The 19,477-nt window shown below is 40.4% G+C and overlaps 2 protein-coding genes across 3 annotated transcripts; both read left to right on the top strand.

Annotated features, from left to right (window-relative positions):
- The first annotated feature begins 283 nt into the window (after positions 1–283).
- Positions 284–12,275, top strand: grhl3 (grainyhead-like transcription factor 3). 2 transcript variants are annotated; one of them, XM_053509275.1, is made up of 15 exons: positions 284–542; positions 1,772–1,934; positions 2,018–2,082; positions 2,798–3,017; positions 3,187–3,269; positions 3,450–3,597; positions 4,413–4,524; positions 4,936–5,030; positions 6,053–6,211; positions 6,846–6,927; positions 7,862–7,986; positions 8,798–8,924; positions 9,578–9,663; positions 9,804–9,868; positions 11,143–12,275. In XM_053509275.1, the coding sequence occupies exons 1-15, from the start codon at positions 526–528 to the stop codon at positions 11,258–11,260; spliced, it is 1,665 nt and encodes a 554-aa protein (XP_053365250.1). In that variant the 5' UTR covers positions 284–525; the 3' UTR covers positions 11,261–12,275. The 2 variants fall into 2 exon arrangements, with proteins under 2 accessions (XP_053365250.1, XP_053365249.1); XM_053509274.1 differs by having other exon boundaries at positions 287–542; positions 3,447–3,597.
- Positions 12,276–17,501: 5,226 nt separating this feature from the next.
- cldn23l (claudin 23-like) lies at positions 17,502–19,477 on the top strand. The gene has a single exon (XM_053510332.1). The coding sequence runs from the start codon at positions 17,564–17,566 to the stop codon at positions 18,245–18,247; it is 684 nt and encodes a 227-aa protein (XP_053366307.1). The 5' UTR covers positions 17,502–17,563; the 3' UTR covers positions 18,248–19,477.

Here is a 19,477-nt window from a genome sequence, read left to right as displayed (position 1 = left end):
CAAAACCCTATACAGAAACAAAACCCTTTATTATTTAATCCTGTGTTTGAGCCAGAAAGAAACATCTATGCATGAGATACACAGGACATTTGCATAAGAAAAGGCTTTCCCCCTGAGCTCAGCCTTTGGTTTCTGACTCTTTTTTCACGCCTACCTGGGATAAAGCTCAGCCTTTTATTCCGTGTGTTAATGAGATCCATTCACACACCTGCACGAGTTTCTCTCCAGCACAGGAAGAGTTAAGGACATACACCTGTCCCACCACACACCTGCCTCGGCGCCTTCAGCCAATCAGGTGCGACTTTGTGAAAGCTACCTGTCAGGACAGATAAATACGCCAGCAGCGGCAGGCCCAAATCAGAACCGCTTCACTCAAGGAGGTGCACAGATTGAACCACTTTCTCTCTCTCTCTCTCTCTCTCTCTCTCTCTCTCTCTCCGTTATATATCAAAACGGAACCACAGAACGTACCAGAGAGGAGAGCTTAGACTGAGGATTTTATTTTTGCAGCGTCTCAGGAACGACATGACCAAGGAGATTGAGTAAGTCATGTGTTTTTTGATTGATATACAGTATACACACATTTCATTTAGAGAAGGAACTCTATTGCATATCAATATATCACGTCGAGAGATATATTCTTCAAGGTTCGGCAGGTCAAAGACAATTTCCTGTAATATCCAAACTGATGCAGATGTTTACAGATGTTAGATTTTTTTTTTCTTAAAAAAAAAAAGCTTTGCCAGAAAGTTATGGCAACTTTTCATAAATTGTTACGTTTCCTTGCATCTTGATTGCTCTCACACTCCCAAGGTGTCGGTTGTACTGTAGTATCGTCGCTTGCAGCCTTGACACCCCATCTCTTCTTTGACACTGGGCAACTCGACTCTCACCAGAAACAGTACATTGGGGGTGTTTGTACAGATAGCTGACACCACAACTTAACACACACACACACACACACACACACTTACACCCCACACTTTAACCTGTCTAAAAGAAAATACTTCCAGTATTCAAGTGTGTGATTTGTGCTGTCCTAAGGGCTCTGAATCACAAAAGAAAAAAAAAAAGGTTTCCACTGCTTATTTGGTAACACAGAAACAAAATATGGGCATTGAAACTTCATGGCATGGTCTACCCGGCTGTGGCACGACACAATAACTGCGCCAACCGAGCGCCGCTTGACGTGTCTGTCGCAGAGCGGGCTTTAAAGTCTCTTTGGGATTATTTCAAAAGCTGATTCGGTAAAAGTAAAGTAAGAGAGAAAGATCAACAGGAAATGTGTTTATTTGCTAAACAAGACCTCTCACCTGGTCAAACAGCTCCGTCATGAGCTCAGGTGCTCGGGAGTAAACGAACCGTTTGCTTGAAAGCTGCTAATCTGTTGGACAGAAGATAGACTCAAAATGGATCAGGAGATAAGTGTTCCTTTGTAAATGTCTCGATTTCATTTGTGGTCTTTAAAGCTGAACTGGCATCCCTGTCTCTTTGGTTAGCTGTATCAGATGTCCATCACTTCCATCAGGTGCTACGTCACAAAGGCGCACCAGATTCAAACAAGCTGTTTAGGATAGTTCCAGAAAGATTTTCAGACTTATCTGTCATTTCTATCTAGCTTCACTTCCTCAGAGTGGGGTTTGTTGAAACCGTTGCATCCTTAAGCTTCTGTAGACACACCACAGAAGGAAAATAATTATATGGAAACTTCCTGATTTGTTGTGCTTTTTTTAACCAAGTTTCTCAATCGTTCTCCCTCATTTTGCTCTAGGGCTCTGATGATTTTGCCAAACGAGAACTTTAATTACCCATGCTACACTGACAGTTACCTAATGGACTCCTGGAATTACATGGACATCGATACCAGCAAAGCTAAATCCAGGCTTGCTGACGACGATCTGAACAATATCTCCATCTTCAACGGAAACTGCAAGGTAAATTTCCAAAACCTTTCCAGATTCGAATGAATCGGTTCGACATACCATTCCTAAATTTGTTCTTTTGCTCTTCTTTACAGACCCCCAAAGAGCAGAAGATGACTTCTTGCTCACACGGTGACAGTGCATTTAAACCAATGGACAGGTAAACAAACAAACAAACAACATCAGCAACAAGCCCTTAGTTCTATCCTTCTTATAGTCAGTAATCTCGTCATACATGCCACGATTCATTTCACATCCTGTCGGGATAAAAGACGTCCCCAACACACACTCTGACAAGCGAGAGTGGAAAGGATAGAGGAGTGCCTGAGCAATTGTCAAGAAGCCCGAGAGTGACAGGTGTACTGTACGAAACTTAACGTGGGTGTTTCTTACAGGTTTTATTTCTTCGCCTCCTGCCGCTCCTCCAGCCTACTGAGCGAGGGCTAGCCAGATTAGTTTGAGCTTAGCTCAGGTCAGAGCAGTTTAAGATGCTAATCCTTTTCTTCATCCCACCCCAGAGACAGCTGAGTCACTGGTCTTTTGTGCTAGTGAAAAATGGCTGAAGATCAGGAATATATATATATATATTTTTTTTATCATACCTGTGAGTCGAGGCGACGACGAGAAAGGCAAACAGAGATAGAGATGTGGATTATGCGGCAAACAGCTCCCACCCAGCTCTGCTCAAACAATGTTAAGATTGAGTGCTCTATCTGTTGACTTTTACAAGTTCTCCAATCACTGCTACTAGTAAAAGGCCTTTATTTGTTCTAGACTTAGCGCAAGTGGCAAGTCATCTCAACACTTTCACTTATCTTGCTTAGAGGTCTAGTTTGTTTCCACAATGCACACAATTATCTCCAATTATCTTTCAGAACACCCAACGGTTCGTCCCCTGAGTTGACAACTCTGCAAAACTCACAGCTCATGAAGCTGGCATCCCAGCAAATTCCTCCAAACAACAACTACATCCAGGCCGTCGCAGGCGACAGCTACGACAAACAAGCCATCAACAGCATATTCGATTCGCTAATGCTCAACGTGTCTCAGAAAATATGGTCTTCGGATACCCCGTACCCAGACCCCAGCGCTGAAGTGAGTCTCGCGAGGAAGCGTTCAGAACTTACATAACCGGGGATGACTTATGATTTATTTATTGCAATAAGTGGTTTATAATTTCCAAAACAATGCAGTGTTTCATGTAATGATCCAATTGAATTGATGCAAACTTTAATTAACCAAACTGTTTTCTTCACCCACATAGCCGCTACCGTACAACACCGATTTTGTGGACCACCCGAGTCCAGATTACTCGGATTACTCCAACTCTTCTCCCGAGAAGTTCAGGTGAGACACACACACACACACACTCACACAGCACATAATCACTTTAGACTGTCATTCAACAAGAGTTAGACCTTCTGCCAATTGTTAATATTACACATTGCCCTATGGATAAGATAATGATTTTTTATTTGGTTGTTTTGTTGTTTATTTATGTTCTTTTTATTTTCTCTTTTTTAGCAGGAACAATTTCCAGTTTTTCCTCGGAGCACCGCAAGCCTCCCAAAACAAGACCACTGAGGTTCCTATGGTGTACCTGAACAAGGGCCAGTTCTACCCCATCACTCTGCAGGCAGTGGACAGGAATGCTGGGATCCCATGCAAAGTGAAGGTGAGATCAGTTTTAAGTCTAAATAAGCACCAAAGTGCATGCAGGGATCTCCATCAATTAAAAAGCAAGGGTGAGCTAAATCAAATAATAGGCAAGGGGAGAATAATAATGATGAACAGTTATCCAGAAGATTATGAAGGTTGTGGAGGTTGAAAAGGTGTTGGAAAGTTAGCTCTTAGAACAAAACAAAAGGATTTTTATAAGCTACTTGTATGGTTTAGCCATTTGTGATGCTCAGGACATGTCAGCACACTGAATCACAATCCGGTAGAATAAAACTCTAAAGTGAAGTGTTTATGTGCTGAGAGATCTGCTGGTAAATCTGAAAATCACTGCAGGGTTATTCAGAGACTTATTATTTATGACTCAAGGTACACACGGCTCAAAGAAACTCCTGCTTGTAAGAAATTACTGAACTGAAATATCCAAGATCCAAGTTTCCCAAAAGATCATTTTGCAAATTTGCATGATGTCACCACTTAACGTTTTGGCACTTGACCTTTTCCAGTGATGATGAATAAATGGCATTAAAGTTGTAATATATCTTTAAAAAAAAAAAAAATGGGAACACACCTATGTGTGCAAATCCTTGTAGACATTATGCCAAAACTCCAAGTGACTAAAGGCTTAGTGATGGAAAGGGAGAGGCATAGTTACCCGTTTTCACGCGACTGAACGCTCACTCAATTAAAATGATATTAAGAGATAAACCAAGGTATTAGTCCAGTGAAACAATAGATTTGTAACAATCTACCTTTTTTTGTTTGTCTCTTCTCTCTGTGTTTGTGTCCTTTCCCTTTCACGGTCTCTCCCAGGTTATGGTCATGGCAGTGTTTGAAAATGAAAAGAGTCCTGAGATGCAGCTGAAGTGCTGGAATCACTGGCACGCACGGCAGCCAACCGCTAAGCAGAGGGTCATTGATATCGGTACGCAGTAACAAAACACACACACAGAAAGACAAAAGCAGATAGCGGTGCCATAGCTTAGTGCGAGGGGTTTGCAGTGTTGTCTGATAGCGTGTCTTATTATTAATTATTAATCATGGTTAAATGACGCTGAGGTGTGGCTTCTAATTCCTTGGGGTACCCCTGCCCTACAGTTGTTGGTATTGTTCCTGGTCCAACACACCCAGGTTGACTCAGGAAGTCTGTTAATTAGCTGGTAATTTGGAGAAGGTGTGTTAGAGATGTAAACAAAACACAATTAGCAGGGCTGGGAAACTTCAGGAACTCTACCCCATTCATATTTATCTTTCCTTTTAACGTTTATTCATCCACCTCTTGTGACAGTCTCAATCATTTACTCATGTGTTGTTGTTTTTTTTAATTTCTCTCTAGCCGACTATAAGGAAGTCTTCAGCGGAGTCAGCAACGTAGACGAGGTCGCTTTTAACGCCTTATCGTTCATCTGGAACACCAACGAGGAGGCGAAGGTAAAAACACTCACTTGGCCAGATCCATCTGTTTGTGCCGTGTGTGTGTGTGTGTGTGTGTGTGTGTGTGTGTGTGTGTGTGTGTCACAAGGGCAAAAGAATCCATGGCATGTCACCACCCCAGGCACCTGTCATGACAACAGGGAGAGAGAGATGAAGTATAAAGAAAAAAAGAAAGAAAGAGAGAGAGAGAGATCTCAAGAATATCCTGAGGCAGTTTAGGGCGGGACAGCGAAACCAAGAACAGGCGGAGGAGGGAAAGAGTATCAAAATGAAGAAGAAAAAAAAGGAAACAACATACTGTATACACACCTGATAATTATAAAGAATTGATTTATAAGACAGAGAGAGCGAGAGAGAGAGAGAGAGAGAGAGGGAGAAAAGCACAACAATTAACTAAGAAAATAAACTGCAGAGAAAAAGAAAGAAGTAAAAGGAAATATCAGTCTCAGAGTAGTGGTTCGGTTGGTTGCGTCCTAATAAAAATGGATTACAAAGACAAAGCTAGCTGATCCCAGCTTAGAGCCTGTCTTTCTTTCTGTATTTTTCTGCATTTGGGTTAAAACAGGCCTGGTCATGTCACAATGCTCCCATTTTTATTCCACGCCTTTCCTATGGAGGTTTGTGTTTTTGCTGCCATTGGCATCTTTTCAGCTTTCAGTGTTGTTATCCGTGATGCTAGCTTTTTTTTCCTTAAAGACTCGTGAAATGACTTAATACATGCGTTATGATCCCGCTCAGGGATTAGAAGCTATTTTAAGTCCCTCATTGTTTCATGAGTCCGAGATGAGCTTAGTTACTTTTAGCTAATACTTCTAGAAGGAAATGTAGTTAATTACGAAGGTAGGTTATTGAAAGCCTTAAAACCTGTTTCTCCCTCTTTGTCTTTCTCTCTCTCGTTATACTGTACACATGACATGCAGTTTAGCCCTTTGATGTGTAGCTTACATCAAATATACAATATACAAAAATACATTACAATATTTAAATCAGTGTATCTAATGCACGCTCCTTTTCCGCAGGTGTACGTGGGTATCAATTCCCTCAGCACAGACTTCTCGTCTCAGAAAGGGGTGAAAGGCGTCCCTCTAAACCTGCAGATTGACACGTTCGACTTCAGCTCTGGCACTAACCATCTCCTCCACCGAGCCGCCTGCCAGGTCAAGATCTTCTGTGATAAGGTCAGTTAGATTTCTCAACTCCAACTTCACTTCCTGTAGAGTTTCAGCTTATGATAATTGCGATTAAGTTAAGGTGTGCACCAAAGGACTTACGCAACAGCTGTGGCCCTCTAGGCTATTCGTCTTTATCTGAGACATGGCTTAAGAGTCATCTTTCACCTTTTCCAACTGCCAATTGGGAATATCATTTTCATAAGAAAGATTCAACAAAAGATCACTTCTAGAATCATTTTTTTTTTCTGCTGTTAGTTAAGACCGACCATTCATCCCATTATTCAGCTCTAATCTGATCGAAGGCTCCAAACCCTCATATTCTTGCTATCTTCTCCATCTTTCGTGTTCCTTCTCTTTGGCTGCCCTCATAGCTATCTTAAAGCGCATTGAGTGAGGACAGGACAGGAGGAATCATTCAGAATCGTACCAGTCGAACAGGTTTCGCCACGGCGACTGCGCTTCATGCATCGCTGCAGAACGAGGAACCACTGTGTTGTTTTTCCATCAGATGGTGCTGTCATCTGGTTGTTGTTTTTAAGCATTGTGTCCTGAAGGTCTGTTTTGATGAGGCACAAATCACTGAGATGTCAAGACTGAAATCAGTCAGATTAAAAAAGATGATGCGCTTGTCCTCCCACAGGGCGCAGAGAGGAAGATGCGAGATGAAGAACGCAAAAGGGTCAAGAGGCGAACCAAGAATGTTGCTGACTCCACTAATGGGGGTAAGTGTCTTCCATCCCACCTTTTAACCAGTTAGATAATCACACAGCTCCATGCCAGAGCTCCCTGTCATAAATTTGATTTATGCAACCAGTAAACGTAGAGAGACCGCACCCGAACCCATTCCTCCGAGCTGATAGATATTTCCACATTCTAGAATTTTCCATTCATCCCTCAAGCCATGAATAGGTTTTGTAACTAAATAAAAAATAAAAAAAAAACACACACACATACAAAAAACAATTAAATAGACTGAAGCAATATGCCAGCTAATGAGCTGTTAAAAAGATGAAATGTTCAATCTTAGCACATAGCTACTGTAGCTCTGATTTTAGCTAGGCAGAGAAAAAAATATTTCTGAAGCTAACAACATTAAAATAAAACTTGGACTGTTTTCACAGCTATACAGTACTTACAAAAAAAAAAAAAAAAAAAAAAAAACTAATCTCTAACAGGGTTAACTTTATACTATGGTAATAGTATTAGCATGAAGAGAAATGTAGTGTTGGGAACCGAATTAGCATTCATCTTGCTAGCATGCTAAATACAAGCCTAAATTTCTACTATGCAAAAGTAAGGTGTGCTGGTATAAAATATTTGAACTAATCATTTTAATATATTATTTTTTTAAATCATGAAATGTAAATGTTTTTTTTTTAATTATTTTCAATTGCTTAAAAAATTGCTGTTAGCATATGGTAATGACTGTCTAGTAACTAGCAGCTAGTAAGTTTTCACATAGGGAGCTTTATCAAATCTTCCAGCACATTTCAAGCATAAAAAACAACAACTATAACAACTCCATATAACAATTTTTTTTTTATCTCAGCCAGCTGTAAATGTCTTCAGAATTTATTATGTTTGTCATAACAGTAATGCTAATGATTAATTATCTGATTAAGTTAATTAATAAAAAAATGTGTCTTGTTTTTTCAGGAAAACAGACTTTGGTGTCCAGCTCTATTGGGAAGGACTGCACTTTCTTCAAGCCCCTGGAAGACCACGTCACACAGCCTGTGCTGTTCATCCCAGAGACTCACTACAGCAACCTGCAGCGCTTGGTAGGGCAAACACACACACACACACACACACACGCGCATGCATGCATGCATACAAACTGCTAAGAATCCTGGGATTTGTGGTTAGCCGCAGCACCGCCGAGTCATGTTCCAACAGCCGCAGGGCAGCGAAGAGGCAGGAAAAGTGTGGGAAAAAATGTAGTGGGAAAAAAAAGTGGGCTGGGAAGGAAGGGATAGAGAGAGATGGAAGGGGAAAGTATGATTACACAACGGTAAACGAAACTCACCTCACGCTGACTGACATGGAGGGATTAGCTTGCAGGGGCTCGCACACACTCCCAAACACACACACACACATGCACACGCTTGACTCAGCCTTATTCCGCTGGTGTTAAAGGGATTGCGTGTTTACGCAGTGGAGGAGGAATACACTCGCACTCTCCATTGCCTTTCCCACAGTCTGACAAGAGGCGCATTTCCTTACAACTCACCATCTTGCATGCATGCACACACCCACGCATATACATACGAACATTTACAGGCACAATCACACACACACACACAAAAACATATGGTGTTGAATGTCATGCAATCGTAGCTTCCAGTCAGGATCGTCTCACACACCAGTATCATGTGTATGTGAGAACAGACTCTCAGATGGGGCAGTTAGATACACACTCGTGTGATTATGTCTGTGTGATGTTATGCATCGCTAGGTTGCACCTGCCCAGATGAGGTAAAATGATAACACTGTCAGAGAACAACAGGAAATTATTCAATTGCCATATGTTTTTTTTCTTTCTTTTTTTTCTTCACGCTAATGCTGATAGTATGTGTTATCTTTGGCGTTTAGGCAGTGACAACCAGCACAGATGAAGGTGAGAGGAACTCGCTGAAACGCGTCGCCTGTTTCTCTGATTCGGGAGATAGATCTGGCTCACCACCGAGCAAACAACCACGCAGGGAAGAACAGCAAAGAGGTACGATAACGCAACACGGACAAACCAACAAACAGCATAACATTAGATAATCAGTTTACACCTCCATGTCAAACATTAGAGGCCAAGTACATCACAAACCCTCATCCATCACACACTACAACCACATAAACACCACAAAACCACACCAGTCAAACTGCAATACAAACCACACCATTCAAGCAAAATCACACAGCACCAAATAAAGACCACGGAACTACACCATCACACAACAACCCTTTCTCCACCTCATCTAAACAAACATTAGAAAGAAAAAAAATAAATATTATAACCCCTACTGGATTACACAAAACCACATCACAGCACCACAGCTTATCATATCGTATGCAGTAACCAAATCTAAGATAAAACAACGCTAGAGTACACTAGAGTAACTGATCATGTGCGTTTGATCTTATGGACTTGTTGTCAAGGTAACAAATCCAAGAACCGCTTTAAAGGACCAACAGATGCTAAAAAATTAACTAATTTGGTCACCCACATCCGGAGAGTCAAATGCAATTAAGAGCAGATCCCATTCACAATCATGTCTACTGTATGACTGTATATTTACATCATACTGTACAAACCAAACAACATTCATAAAACAAATGTGAAGATTATTTATAGTTTTTTTTTCTCTTTTTTTTATATAGTCCTCCTGTATGTACGGCAAGATACAGAGGAAGTCTTCGACGCCCTCATGCTGAACTCGCCCACCCTGAGAGGACTCAGACAAGCGGTAAATTCTACTTTCTCCTTGCTTCTCTTTTATTTCTCCTCCTTCTTTCTGCTCCTTTGTCATGCATGTGAACATCTCACTGTACATGCTACAAGATCCCTGAAATGAAACTCATCCTGTTTCTCCTTTCTCGTGCTCAGATTTCGGAAAAGTATGGCATGCAAGAAGACACCATCGTGAAAATCTTCAAAAAATGCAAACGAGGGTGAGTGACAAGTTTCACGTAGAGCTAAACACGCCGAGTCTGACAGGGTGGCGTCGGCCATTTTGGCACGCAGGGAGGGGTCTCGGCAGATGGTGGCTGTCGTTTGGGCTCTAATGACAGAGTAGATCAGGGAGATAAACAGAGGCTGGGATGTACCGAAATGCTTTCGTTGTGATTTTAAGGTTAGCTTTGGTCTCTTGCTGTCAGCTTTCTGGAACTTAAGCTGACAGACCGGGCGGGCGAGAACTCTGTAGTAAAGGAATTTCATAATTGATGTTTTCTTTACTTCTTTACCAGGAAAAAAAAACTTAAAAACAAAAGGGTGATGAAGTTGTAGAGCAGGGAAGTAAAAAATATGCCAATCCTTCAGGCACCTGTCATCGTCTTGGTTCTACTGTATGTTCGAACCATTGTGAATGTACAGTACAACAGCGGTTTATATGTACTGTAGCTTTTGCTCTGTTTGAGTAGTGTCAGTAATCTTGCCCAAGGCTTCGTAGCTGCGATTCGGAGTGATCTAGCCCTTAGACACGCAGATGATGATGGTAGTGCTTGGAAGAACAAGACTGGTTAGGTGGCATTCTCTCTCTCTCTCTCTCTCTCTCTCTCTTGCTCTCTCCACCCCACATCATCAATCTGTTTCCTGTGAACCCTCAGGCTTGGTAGACCTGGCACACAAACACACACACACACATTTACACTCATCACCTTCTGGGTGGAACATTTCTTTGATTTATGATGTGTACAGGTGAAGTACTCGAATAGCTCTGTAATGGAACGATTATTTATTTATCCAGTATGATCTTGCTGTTTATTGGCATTGAGTTGGAATCGAGTTCAGATTCATAAACTTGCCTAGATATTGTAGATTTATACCTACGATCTGGTGTTTTATTCATAAATGCTGAATTGAGGAATATTTAACTTAATACTGTTGTGTCTTTACAAGATAAAGATGTAGAAAAGGAAACATTTAAATGTGTCTCCTTTATGACTTCACAGCATAGTTTCTTTTTCATGTGAAACATCAAATGGAGGGTTTTTTTTTCTAGTGCACTTGCTCAACAGAGATTTAAATCATTTTTTTTTGCCATATCTAGATTTCTCCTAACCTTTTTTTTTTGTTAGTCATGAGCCTCCAAGCCACCAGGGGCCCTAGTAAAATATAATATATAAAACAACCCTTTTGCCAATTTTGCATAGCATTAATTACTCAATATTTTGTCTTTTATTGCGGCTTTCACGCCTAACCTCGTGTATTCTCCCTGTTTCAGGATTTTCGTGAACATGGACGACAACATCATCGAACACTACAGCAACCATTCAGCCTTCCTCATCGAGATCACCGAAATCGTGCGCAATCAATTCCAAATCACGCTACTCGAGTTATGAGTGACATCATGAACATCTTCTAGTGTCTAGTCCCAATCTGAAAGCACTGCCACATTTTTTCCCCCCATGGCTGTTCCCATGGAGACGATGGAGCTCTGCAGGTTCACAGCTAAACATCAGCACCCATATTAATTACCTCTGTAAATACAATGTATTTCCTTGGTTGTTTTTTTTATTATATATTATTTTTTATTATTTTTTAACCACAAATTAAATATGTTGTAAGAAATTATGATTTGTTATACAAAACGACTAGTGGATAAATGAACGAGTTGTAAATATGAATTGTACATAGAAGTGAATATTGATAAGACTTTGTTAAGACTTTGTTTATCTTATGGTTAGATATGATTTATTAATATTTCAGTGATAGCTTTGCAAGGTCTGTTTATTTGTAGAAGTCCGAGCCCAACATCACCCATCACCGCTGCTTTCTATGCTTTCTCATGATTTCTATGGAAGGAACAAACACAGTAGAGGACATGGTAGTGGTATTGCTTATGCATGCTTGTGTAGATTGCATTAACTTCACGTATGAGCCTCCTAAGCCTGAGTAGGTTCATACACTTCCGGTCAGGACTCTGTAGCTTCACGCTAGCCTGCGGTTTTGGACTTTGAACGTCACACATTTCCTGCCCGCGGAGCCACATTTCTGCCTCAGTGTTTCACCTGTGAAAGATCAGTAGCTGGTGGCCTTTTGTTGCACAGCGCCACATGACTCCGCACATTTCGAGGCTGCTCGGGCATTACGGGTTTCACGGCCACGTAGCCTCTCGTCCTCCCACATTTAGCTAAAAAAATAAAGAATTAATGAACCACAAAAAAAAGAAAAACACCAGGAAAAGCAAATCCCTGATCACAATTTTGATTGATGACCTGATAATTTTTTTTTGTGGAATATTTCGGATTTCACATCACAAGCATTTCAACTGCTTTGTGTTTCCATTGTATATCGATTGATAATTTTGCAACATTAACGCCTTTGCTTTTGTATTTCGTCTACTTTTATAATGAAAATAAAAAAATAAAATGAAACCACTTGACTAAGTGTCTTAACTAAGATGTCATATGATTGCTGAATATTTATTTGTATTTAACATAACACACATAATGTTATATAATTTCTATACCGTTTATTCGTCTGGGTTCTCTCAAGGTTTCTTCCTATTGCCATCTCAGGGAGTTTTTCCTTGCCACTGCTCGCCTTCACTCTTGGCTTGCTCATCAGAGACAATCTTATTATTATTTACTGTAGACACATTTTTCTCACACATACTGTACTCACTTCCATAAATTTTGTTTTAAAATTTTCTTTTCATTTTTGTGAAGCTGTTTTAAGACAATAACCACTGTTAAAAGCGCTATAAAAGTAAAATTGAAATGAATTGAATTGAATAATAACGGCGGTACAGTGGCATAGTGATTAGCGCCGTCACACCTTCAGGGTCTGAGTTCAATTTGCTCGTGGTGTGTGTGAATGTTGAGCGGAGGTCCTGCCACCATCATAAAAATGGGATAAAATACAACAGTACCCACCACTGGCCTACACGGTCCCTAGTTGGACTATAGAAGTTCCTAGATGGATGGATGGATGGATGGATGGATTTAACATGATACATCCTTTTGACATCTGTTTGTTAACTGTAATTCTGAAGTAAAAGGAAAAGTGAGCCAAGTTCGTGACATCATGACCTCATGCAGTTTACACAATGCTAGTTCTGTTATGAACTTCCACTCTCAGAATGAAAGGTTATTCAATAATGTCTTTGTTTAGTTCGAGGATCTTTAATTCCCCTAGATTTTATCATTTCAGTTTTACCATGTTACGTGAAAACATGACGTGGTATAAATTGAGTCCATAGAGTTAAAATATAGAGACAGCATGCTGGTCATGTTCTATCTAGAGAGCTTGTACCATTACCAATACATCACAACCTTATAACGGCTATAAATAACTCTGCAGTAGCTTCCAAATCACTTAAAGTCTCAATTCAATTCAATTCAATTCTATTCTATTCTATTTTATTTGTATAGCGATTTTAACAGTTGACATTGTCGCAAAGCAGCTTTTTTTTTTAGCACAATCAAAAGAATTATTTAAGTTTGTATGAAATGTGAATGTGTATGAATGTAAAAAAAAATAACAAGAACCAAACCACTTGTTTCTTTAATCTTTGGTTGTCATGGTAAAGATAAAAAATTCACAGTTTAGGAAGCTTTGAGCTCTATTTCTGACTCTCTCGATTCTCCTCTCGTCAAGAAATTGTATTATTTAAAAAAATCTATTTTATTTATATAGTGTAAAGAGATAGGTAGGTTTAGTATGTAAGTTTTATTATTTCTTATTTTGTGCATTACAGTACAATTCATTTAGCTTAGACTCTGATATGAAGTTCCTGCACTCTCATTGAGCTAAATCATGCTCCATAGCTTAGGCAAAGTTATGCACCATAGCTTTATTTCAAATTGTCTTTCTCTGGAATGGCTAGTTCTGCTTAGCTATTTTGCTAGTTACACCATAATATACCAACTTGAGTTGAGACTGCAAAAGCTTTATAAGAGTCTCAGCTGAACTTTGGAAATAATTTTTGCACGGAACGAGGGTTGTGGAATTTGGCCCCCATTACATTCAGTACATTGTACTCACATGCCGGGTGACAAACTTTATAAACTTATAACCACCAAGATCTATTTTAATGTACTTATATGCACTTCGGTTTCTATTTAATGACAAACATAAAAAAAAAAAAAAAAAAGTAAACACAATTTAAGCCATAGATGAGACGGAATTCTTGCAACTAATCAATCATAAAACAGAAAGTGAATGATTTTTAAATATTTTGCAATTTTTATTACAATGTAATAAATAAAAACATAAAAGAACTTTTTGCATTGACTCTTACACCAACCCGGATATACAGTCATCCAGCTCTTTTTTTCTAGATGCATTACAAATTGCATATTTACAAATACAATAAATAAATAAATAAATAAATAAATAAACACCACATGCTCATTTAAACAACACAATTTCCGGTAGACCCTTAATAAGCAAGCTAGCACGTTTTTCATGCCCTCCACACATGCAAACCCCTTAGCAAATCAGGATATGAGTCTTATCGCAAGTACTGAGATGACACGATATCACTCGCCAGATGGTTAAAGGACAGAGAGTGAGTAGGAGGAGGACTGTGCTCCTTAATAATTCTGCAAGTCAATTGAGAATATTTCAAACAAAAGATGAGTTTTTAATCACTCGAGAGTGTTGCACCGTAGCCAGAGAGAATGCTTTGTGCAAAAAAAAAAAAAAACTAATACACAATAATACAGTAACCACACATTTCTAATGAACACAAGACTATGTGTGTGTGTGGGTGCGTGTGTTAAACAAAGCATAGCTCTATATTAATCCGTGTTTGTTCCTGTGTTGCCATGGCATCCTGGATGACGGTATGTTCTGATTTTGTTGTGTAAGGCTCAGTGTTTGAGATGTTAATGCACCTGTACTTATTCTAGCAGTGACAAGGCGGTAATGACACAAAACTATAATGACAGGCTGTCAGGTCAATCAGTTTGCCTGCAAACACACACGCACACACATTCTGTTGTGAGTTTTCTGGTGCATGTCTTATAGTTCATTATATAAATCAATATGTTTACCAATATATCAATTTAGCAATTTACCATTTAATCAATATGACTTATTATAACCTGTGTATCAATACACATCACACACACACACACACACACACACACACACACACATACAAAGAAACAACATCTACACAGTGACTCACGGACAAATCAATCGTTCTTTAGTCTAGTTTAGTCAGGCTAGTTTAGTCCAGGTTAAATTAATCCCCATCAATTTCTATACCTACAGTGCTGGCCAAATGTACAGTGAAACCTTGGAATGGTAGTAACTTGGTCTGTAAGCGTTTTGCAAGACGTTTTGTTTGTCTTGATAAACGAGTGAGGTCTTGATATACGAATAGTACGCATGCGCTTTGTCTGCCAAGCGTCACATGATCACAACTTAGCCAACTGTTTTTCTCTCGTGTGTGGTGTGGGATTATGGGTAATCATCCCCCATGCTCAGTATCTGTGCATGTGCGTCACTTGTACAGTCAACCACCATTCACGCATGTACTGTTTACTATAACATTTTTTCTTTTTCATGTTCAAATGTAGTGACTGCAACAACGGGAAAAAAGAAATGGTTAAAAAGGCTGCAGCAGTGCGGGAGAGGAATCTGTTTAACGACAATGTAATGTTACATTTCCGCAAAATCCTCAAAAGGAGGCAAAAGCAATTGTTATTAGAGAGGTTGCTTGTTAAAGAAGTTTGCCAACAGAGAAGTGATTAGTGTGCATGTGTTTACGCATGCGCATGTTTGTGAAAGTCGTCCTACACAGTAGCCCTCTCTCAATCCCTACAGCTAAACAAAGTGCACGTTAATTAGTTTTATTTTTACTTTATATTTAGTGTTAACTATTTATGCATATTTTTGGGCTGTGAAATAAATCATCTGAGTTTCCATTAATTCTAATGGGGGAAATTTGCTTTGACATACAAGTGCTTCAATATACAAGGAATGAATTATGCTCGCAATCCAAGGTTTAACTGTATTGGGAAAATAGGAATTGTGTTTTAATGCCACTTTTAAATAATTAAAATAACGACAATCAAGAACATAAGAATTCAGTGTATAACCATTTCATGCAATGACAATTAATCAATATTTAGTATGAAGTCGTCGAGTCAAAAAGACGTCTACAGACAGTGATAACTGACAGAGACTTTGGTGTCAGCTGTTCTATCTATGCCTGCTTAATCGTTTCCTAAGTAAACATCATGTACATAAATTTGCCATATCTGTTTGCAATTTACTTGGAAATTCGCTAGTTTTAGTCGCTTTAGTGCAGAGGTTGATGCCTCGGCTACAGAAAGTAAAAGTCCTGCCACATATTTTTTCCTTTAATTAACTCCATCTGTCCTCCTTGGAAACCTCTGTAGTCCAACTAGGGTGATCACTATTGTATTTATTCCTATTATACAAGAGCATTCTTACACTATGGGCAATTTGGAAACACTAATGAGTCTAATCTGCATGTCTTTGGACTGTGGGGGTAAACTGGAGTACCCATAGGAAACACAGCAAGTACGGGGAGAACATGCAAACTCCATGCACTTAGACCCCGTGGTGGGAATCGAACCCAGACCCTGGAGGTGTCTATGTTGAAATTTAAAGATTTGGTTTAATTTCCCTATGTAATAAAGTACATGCACAATTGTTTCAATAAATTTGTATCAGAAATATGGATTTTATTACCAATGTTAAATGCCTAGTTTTATTTTACCCACCCTGTATAATGGCATATGCCATATTAATACTTTTGGCCACCACTTTAGCTTAATCAAATGTAATGATTCCATTACAGATGAATCTCCATAATTAACTTTATTAGAGATGAATATTAAATCTATTCGGCCTTGCTTCTTTTCTTCGTCTTCCACCACTGACTTCTTCTAATGTTTAACGTCTTTGTCATGTTTTCAATAAAATCATCAGATATGCCTTGTACACACGCATATGACCAGTGAAAAGTGCGTGTGTGTGAGAGAGCGAGCAAGACAGTGAAAGAGAGCGAGATTTTTTTTTCTCTTGTCCTCCTCCATAATTGTCTTTCAATATTTACAAGACAAAAACACAACGACAAACACACATTCATGCACGCACACTTCAAACTAATAAAGTCCAAAGCAGCAAGGACACACACACACACTTGTAGCTGAACATAGCGAGCCCGATGTAAATGACCAGCACGTAGCCAGGAGATCGTCTAGGTTACGGTCTCTTAGCAACAGACAGACATTCACCTCCAGTCTGCTGGTTGCCATGGGTAACGGTGATGTTTGGAGCCATTCTGTATTTCAGCTTGGAGGAGAAAAGAACGACAGAGTCTGACACACACACACAGATATACACACACACACAATGATCGGACTTGCTCTGAGCAAACACATCGTTCGTGAACATCTGGATTGTGGAAAGTCCTGGAATCCTCCCTCGGTGTGAGTGCTCGTCTGTCTTTTATGAAATCTCAAATTCTTTGCATTGATTTATTTGTGTTTCAGTGTTTTTATTTTTTTATGTGGGTCAGTAGCTGTGCTGTTTTCTCTCTTTACCCATTCTGATTCCGATCTTTCATTAGATGTTGTTTTTGTTTCCCAGCCGTGAACAATCATTCATCGAACGCTGAAAACCTCGAAACTGTTTCTGTTGCTGTGACACCGCTCACAATGCACACGCCGGCTTCGATAGTGACTGGCATTGTCTTCGCTCCCTTGGGACTGGTGCTGGTGTTCACGGCAGCCATCACGCCTCAATGGCGGGAAGGCCAGGTTCGTTTGGGAAGGATTGGGTCAGGTGATGGCGGAGGCATCGAGCTTCTGCTCCTCCGCTCAGACGGACTATGGGAGAGCTGCTTGCAGGTCGTGCACTCCGAATTGCGGGAGTGCTGGCCTGTATCTGGACCGTACCAACATGACTCACGTGTCCGCGCCACTCGGGGACTTGTGCTCTCATCTCTGTTCCTGTGTGGCTCGGGGATTGTGCTGGCCAGTGTCGGTGCCCGCTGTTGGACGGACACGCCACTTAGAAACGTAGCTGGAGCTGGAGGAATGCTGGTCGCACTTGCTGGTGTGCTCAGTCTCGCAGCGTTGAGCATCTACACCCATCACTTGCCCAAACTTGGGGTGGAACTTGTATCAAACATGTCTGACTTTCAAGGGCTGGACTTGCACAAGTTGCCCAGTCTGACCCTGCGCCCGGCTGGTTCTCTGTATTTCGGCTGGGTTGGTGCATGGGTGCAGGTGCTTGGCGGACTGGCATTGCTGTTTGGGGTTGGGCGACCGCAATGCCCAGTTCGCACCAGACAGGTACGGAGGGAGATTGTGATGAAGTCCTACGATGTCAGCTGCTAGAAAACGATTGTTGCCAATCAGGACTCTACTCATGAATGTAAAGAAGGATAACACCAACTGTTAAACTCTGTTTTGGCAGCACTACCTGTAGTGCTATTCAGTAGTGTTGCTGCCTCACGCTCGTGTTTGTGTGGAGTTCTGAACGTTCCGTCCGAGGTTATGTAACTTTCTCCGACTTTCTCCTACATCCCAAAAACACAAAGGTAGGAGGATTGGCTATGGGAAAATGCCCCTAGTGTCAATCAGAATGTCAATGTGTTTATGATGAACTGGCAGGATAGATTCTCTTACCCTGCACTCAGTTTTACGACAGTCACACTAACCCAGGAGTAGGCAAGTTTGGCGCTAGAGAGCCACAGTCCTGCAGAGTCCTTCAGCTCCAACTGCAGTCTTAGTAATTCTGAAGACCTTGATTAGCTTGTTCAGATGTGTTTGATTAGGGTTGGAGCTGAACTCTGCACTATTGCGGCTCTCTAGGACTGAACTTGCCTACACCTGACCTAACCGGATAACATGCATATTAATGTGGAGACATCAAGACAACCGAATGAGGGTTGCTATGTGGGATCTCACTGCAGTTTAGAGTCAGGAGTCCATGGTACGTGTTTTGCTTGTGCTGGGTATGTAGGCAGGGAACAAATGCAACTCGTTACATAGAGACACTTTTGGATTCCTGTTGCCTCAAAACTTATTTATCAGGGTTGGTGCACATTAAGATGTATAATATTCATTGTAAAAGTTTAAAATAGTTCCAGAGAGCAAAAAGAAAAGTCAGAGAAGCTGTTCCTAGAACAAGGCATACTCCACAACAGACATGATGTACTAGATCTGTTTAATGATACTGAGTTTATTAAAAGGATCCCATTTGTGTGCGGCATTCTATTGATCACAAATTAAATTAGGGATAAAATAACACCGGCAACACAACAAGATGCACGGAAATAAAGGTCGCCTTCTTGACAACGGGACAACAATGGAATACGGATGCAATGTAACCAGATATGAATGTAAAAAAGGTAAAAGCATTATGCTTTGAAATTTATGCACACAACACCTACACCAGTAGGACCTTAAAATTCCTCTATTAAAGTATCTTTAAAATCTAGTTTGGACGTATTCTGGCCAGTTTGGCACCAGTTTCACCTTTTCTGTATAGCACTTATTCTTTACAGGGTCACAGGAAGCGAGGAACCTGTCCTAGGGGACATGGGGCACTAGGCGGGGTACATA

The sequence above is a fragment of the Clarias gariepinus genome, chromosome 13 (genome assembly GCF_024256425.1).
Source record: "Clarias gariepinus isolate MV-2021 ecotype Netherlands chromosome 13, CGAR_prim_01v2, whole genome shotgun sequence".
Taxonomy (NCBI): Eukaryota; Metazoa; Chordata; class Actinopteri; order Siluriformes; family Clariidae; genus Clarias; species Clarias gariepinus.
The sequence above is the reverse complement of the archived record's forward strand: the minus strand, read 5'-3'. Positions and strand labels throughout refer to the sequence as shown.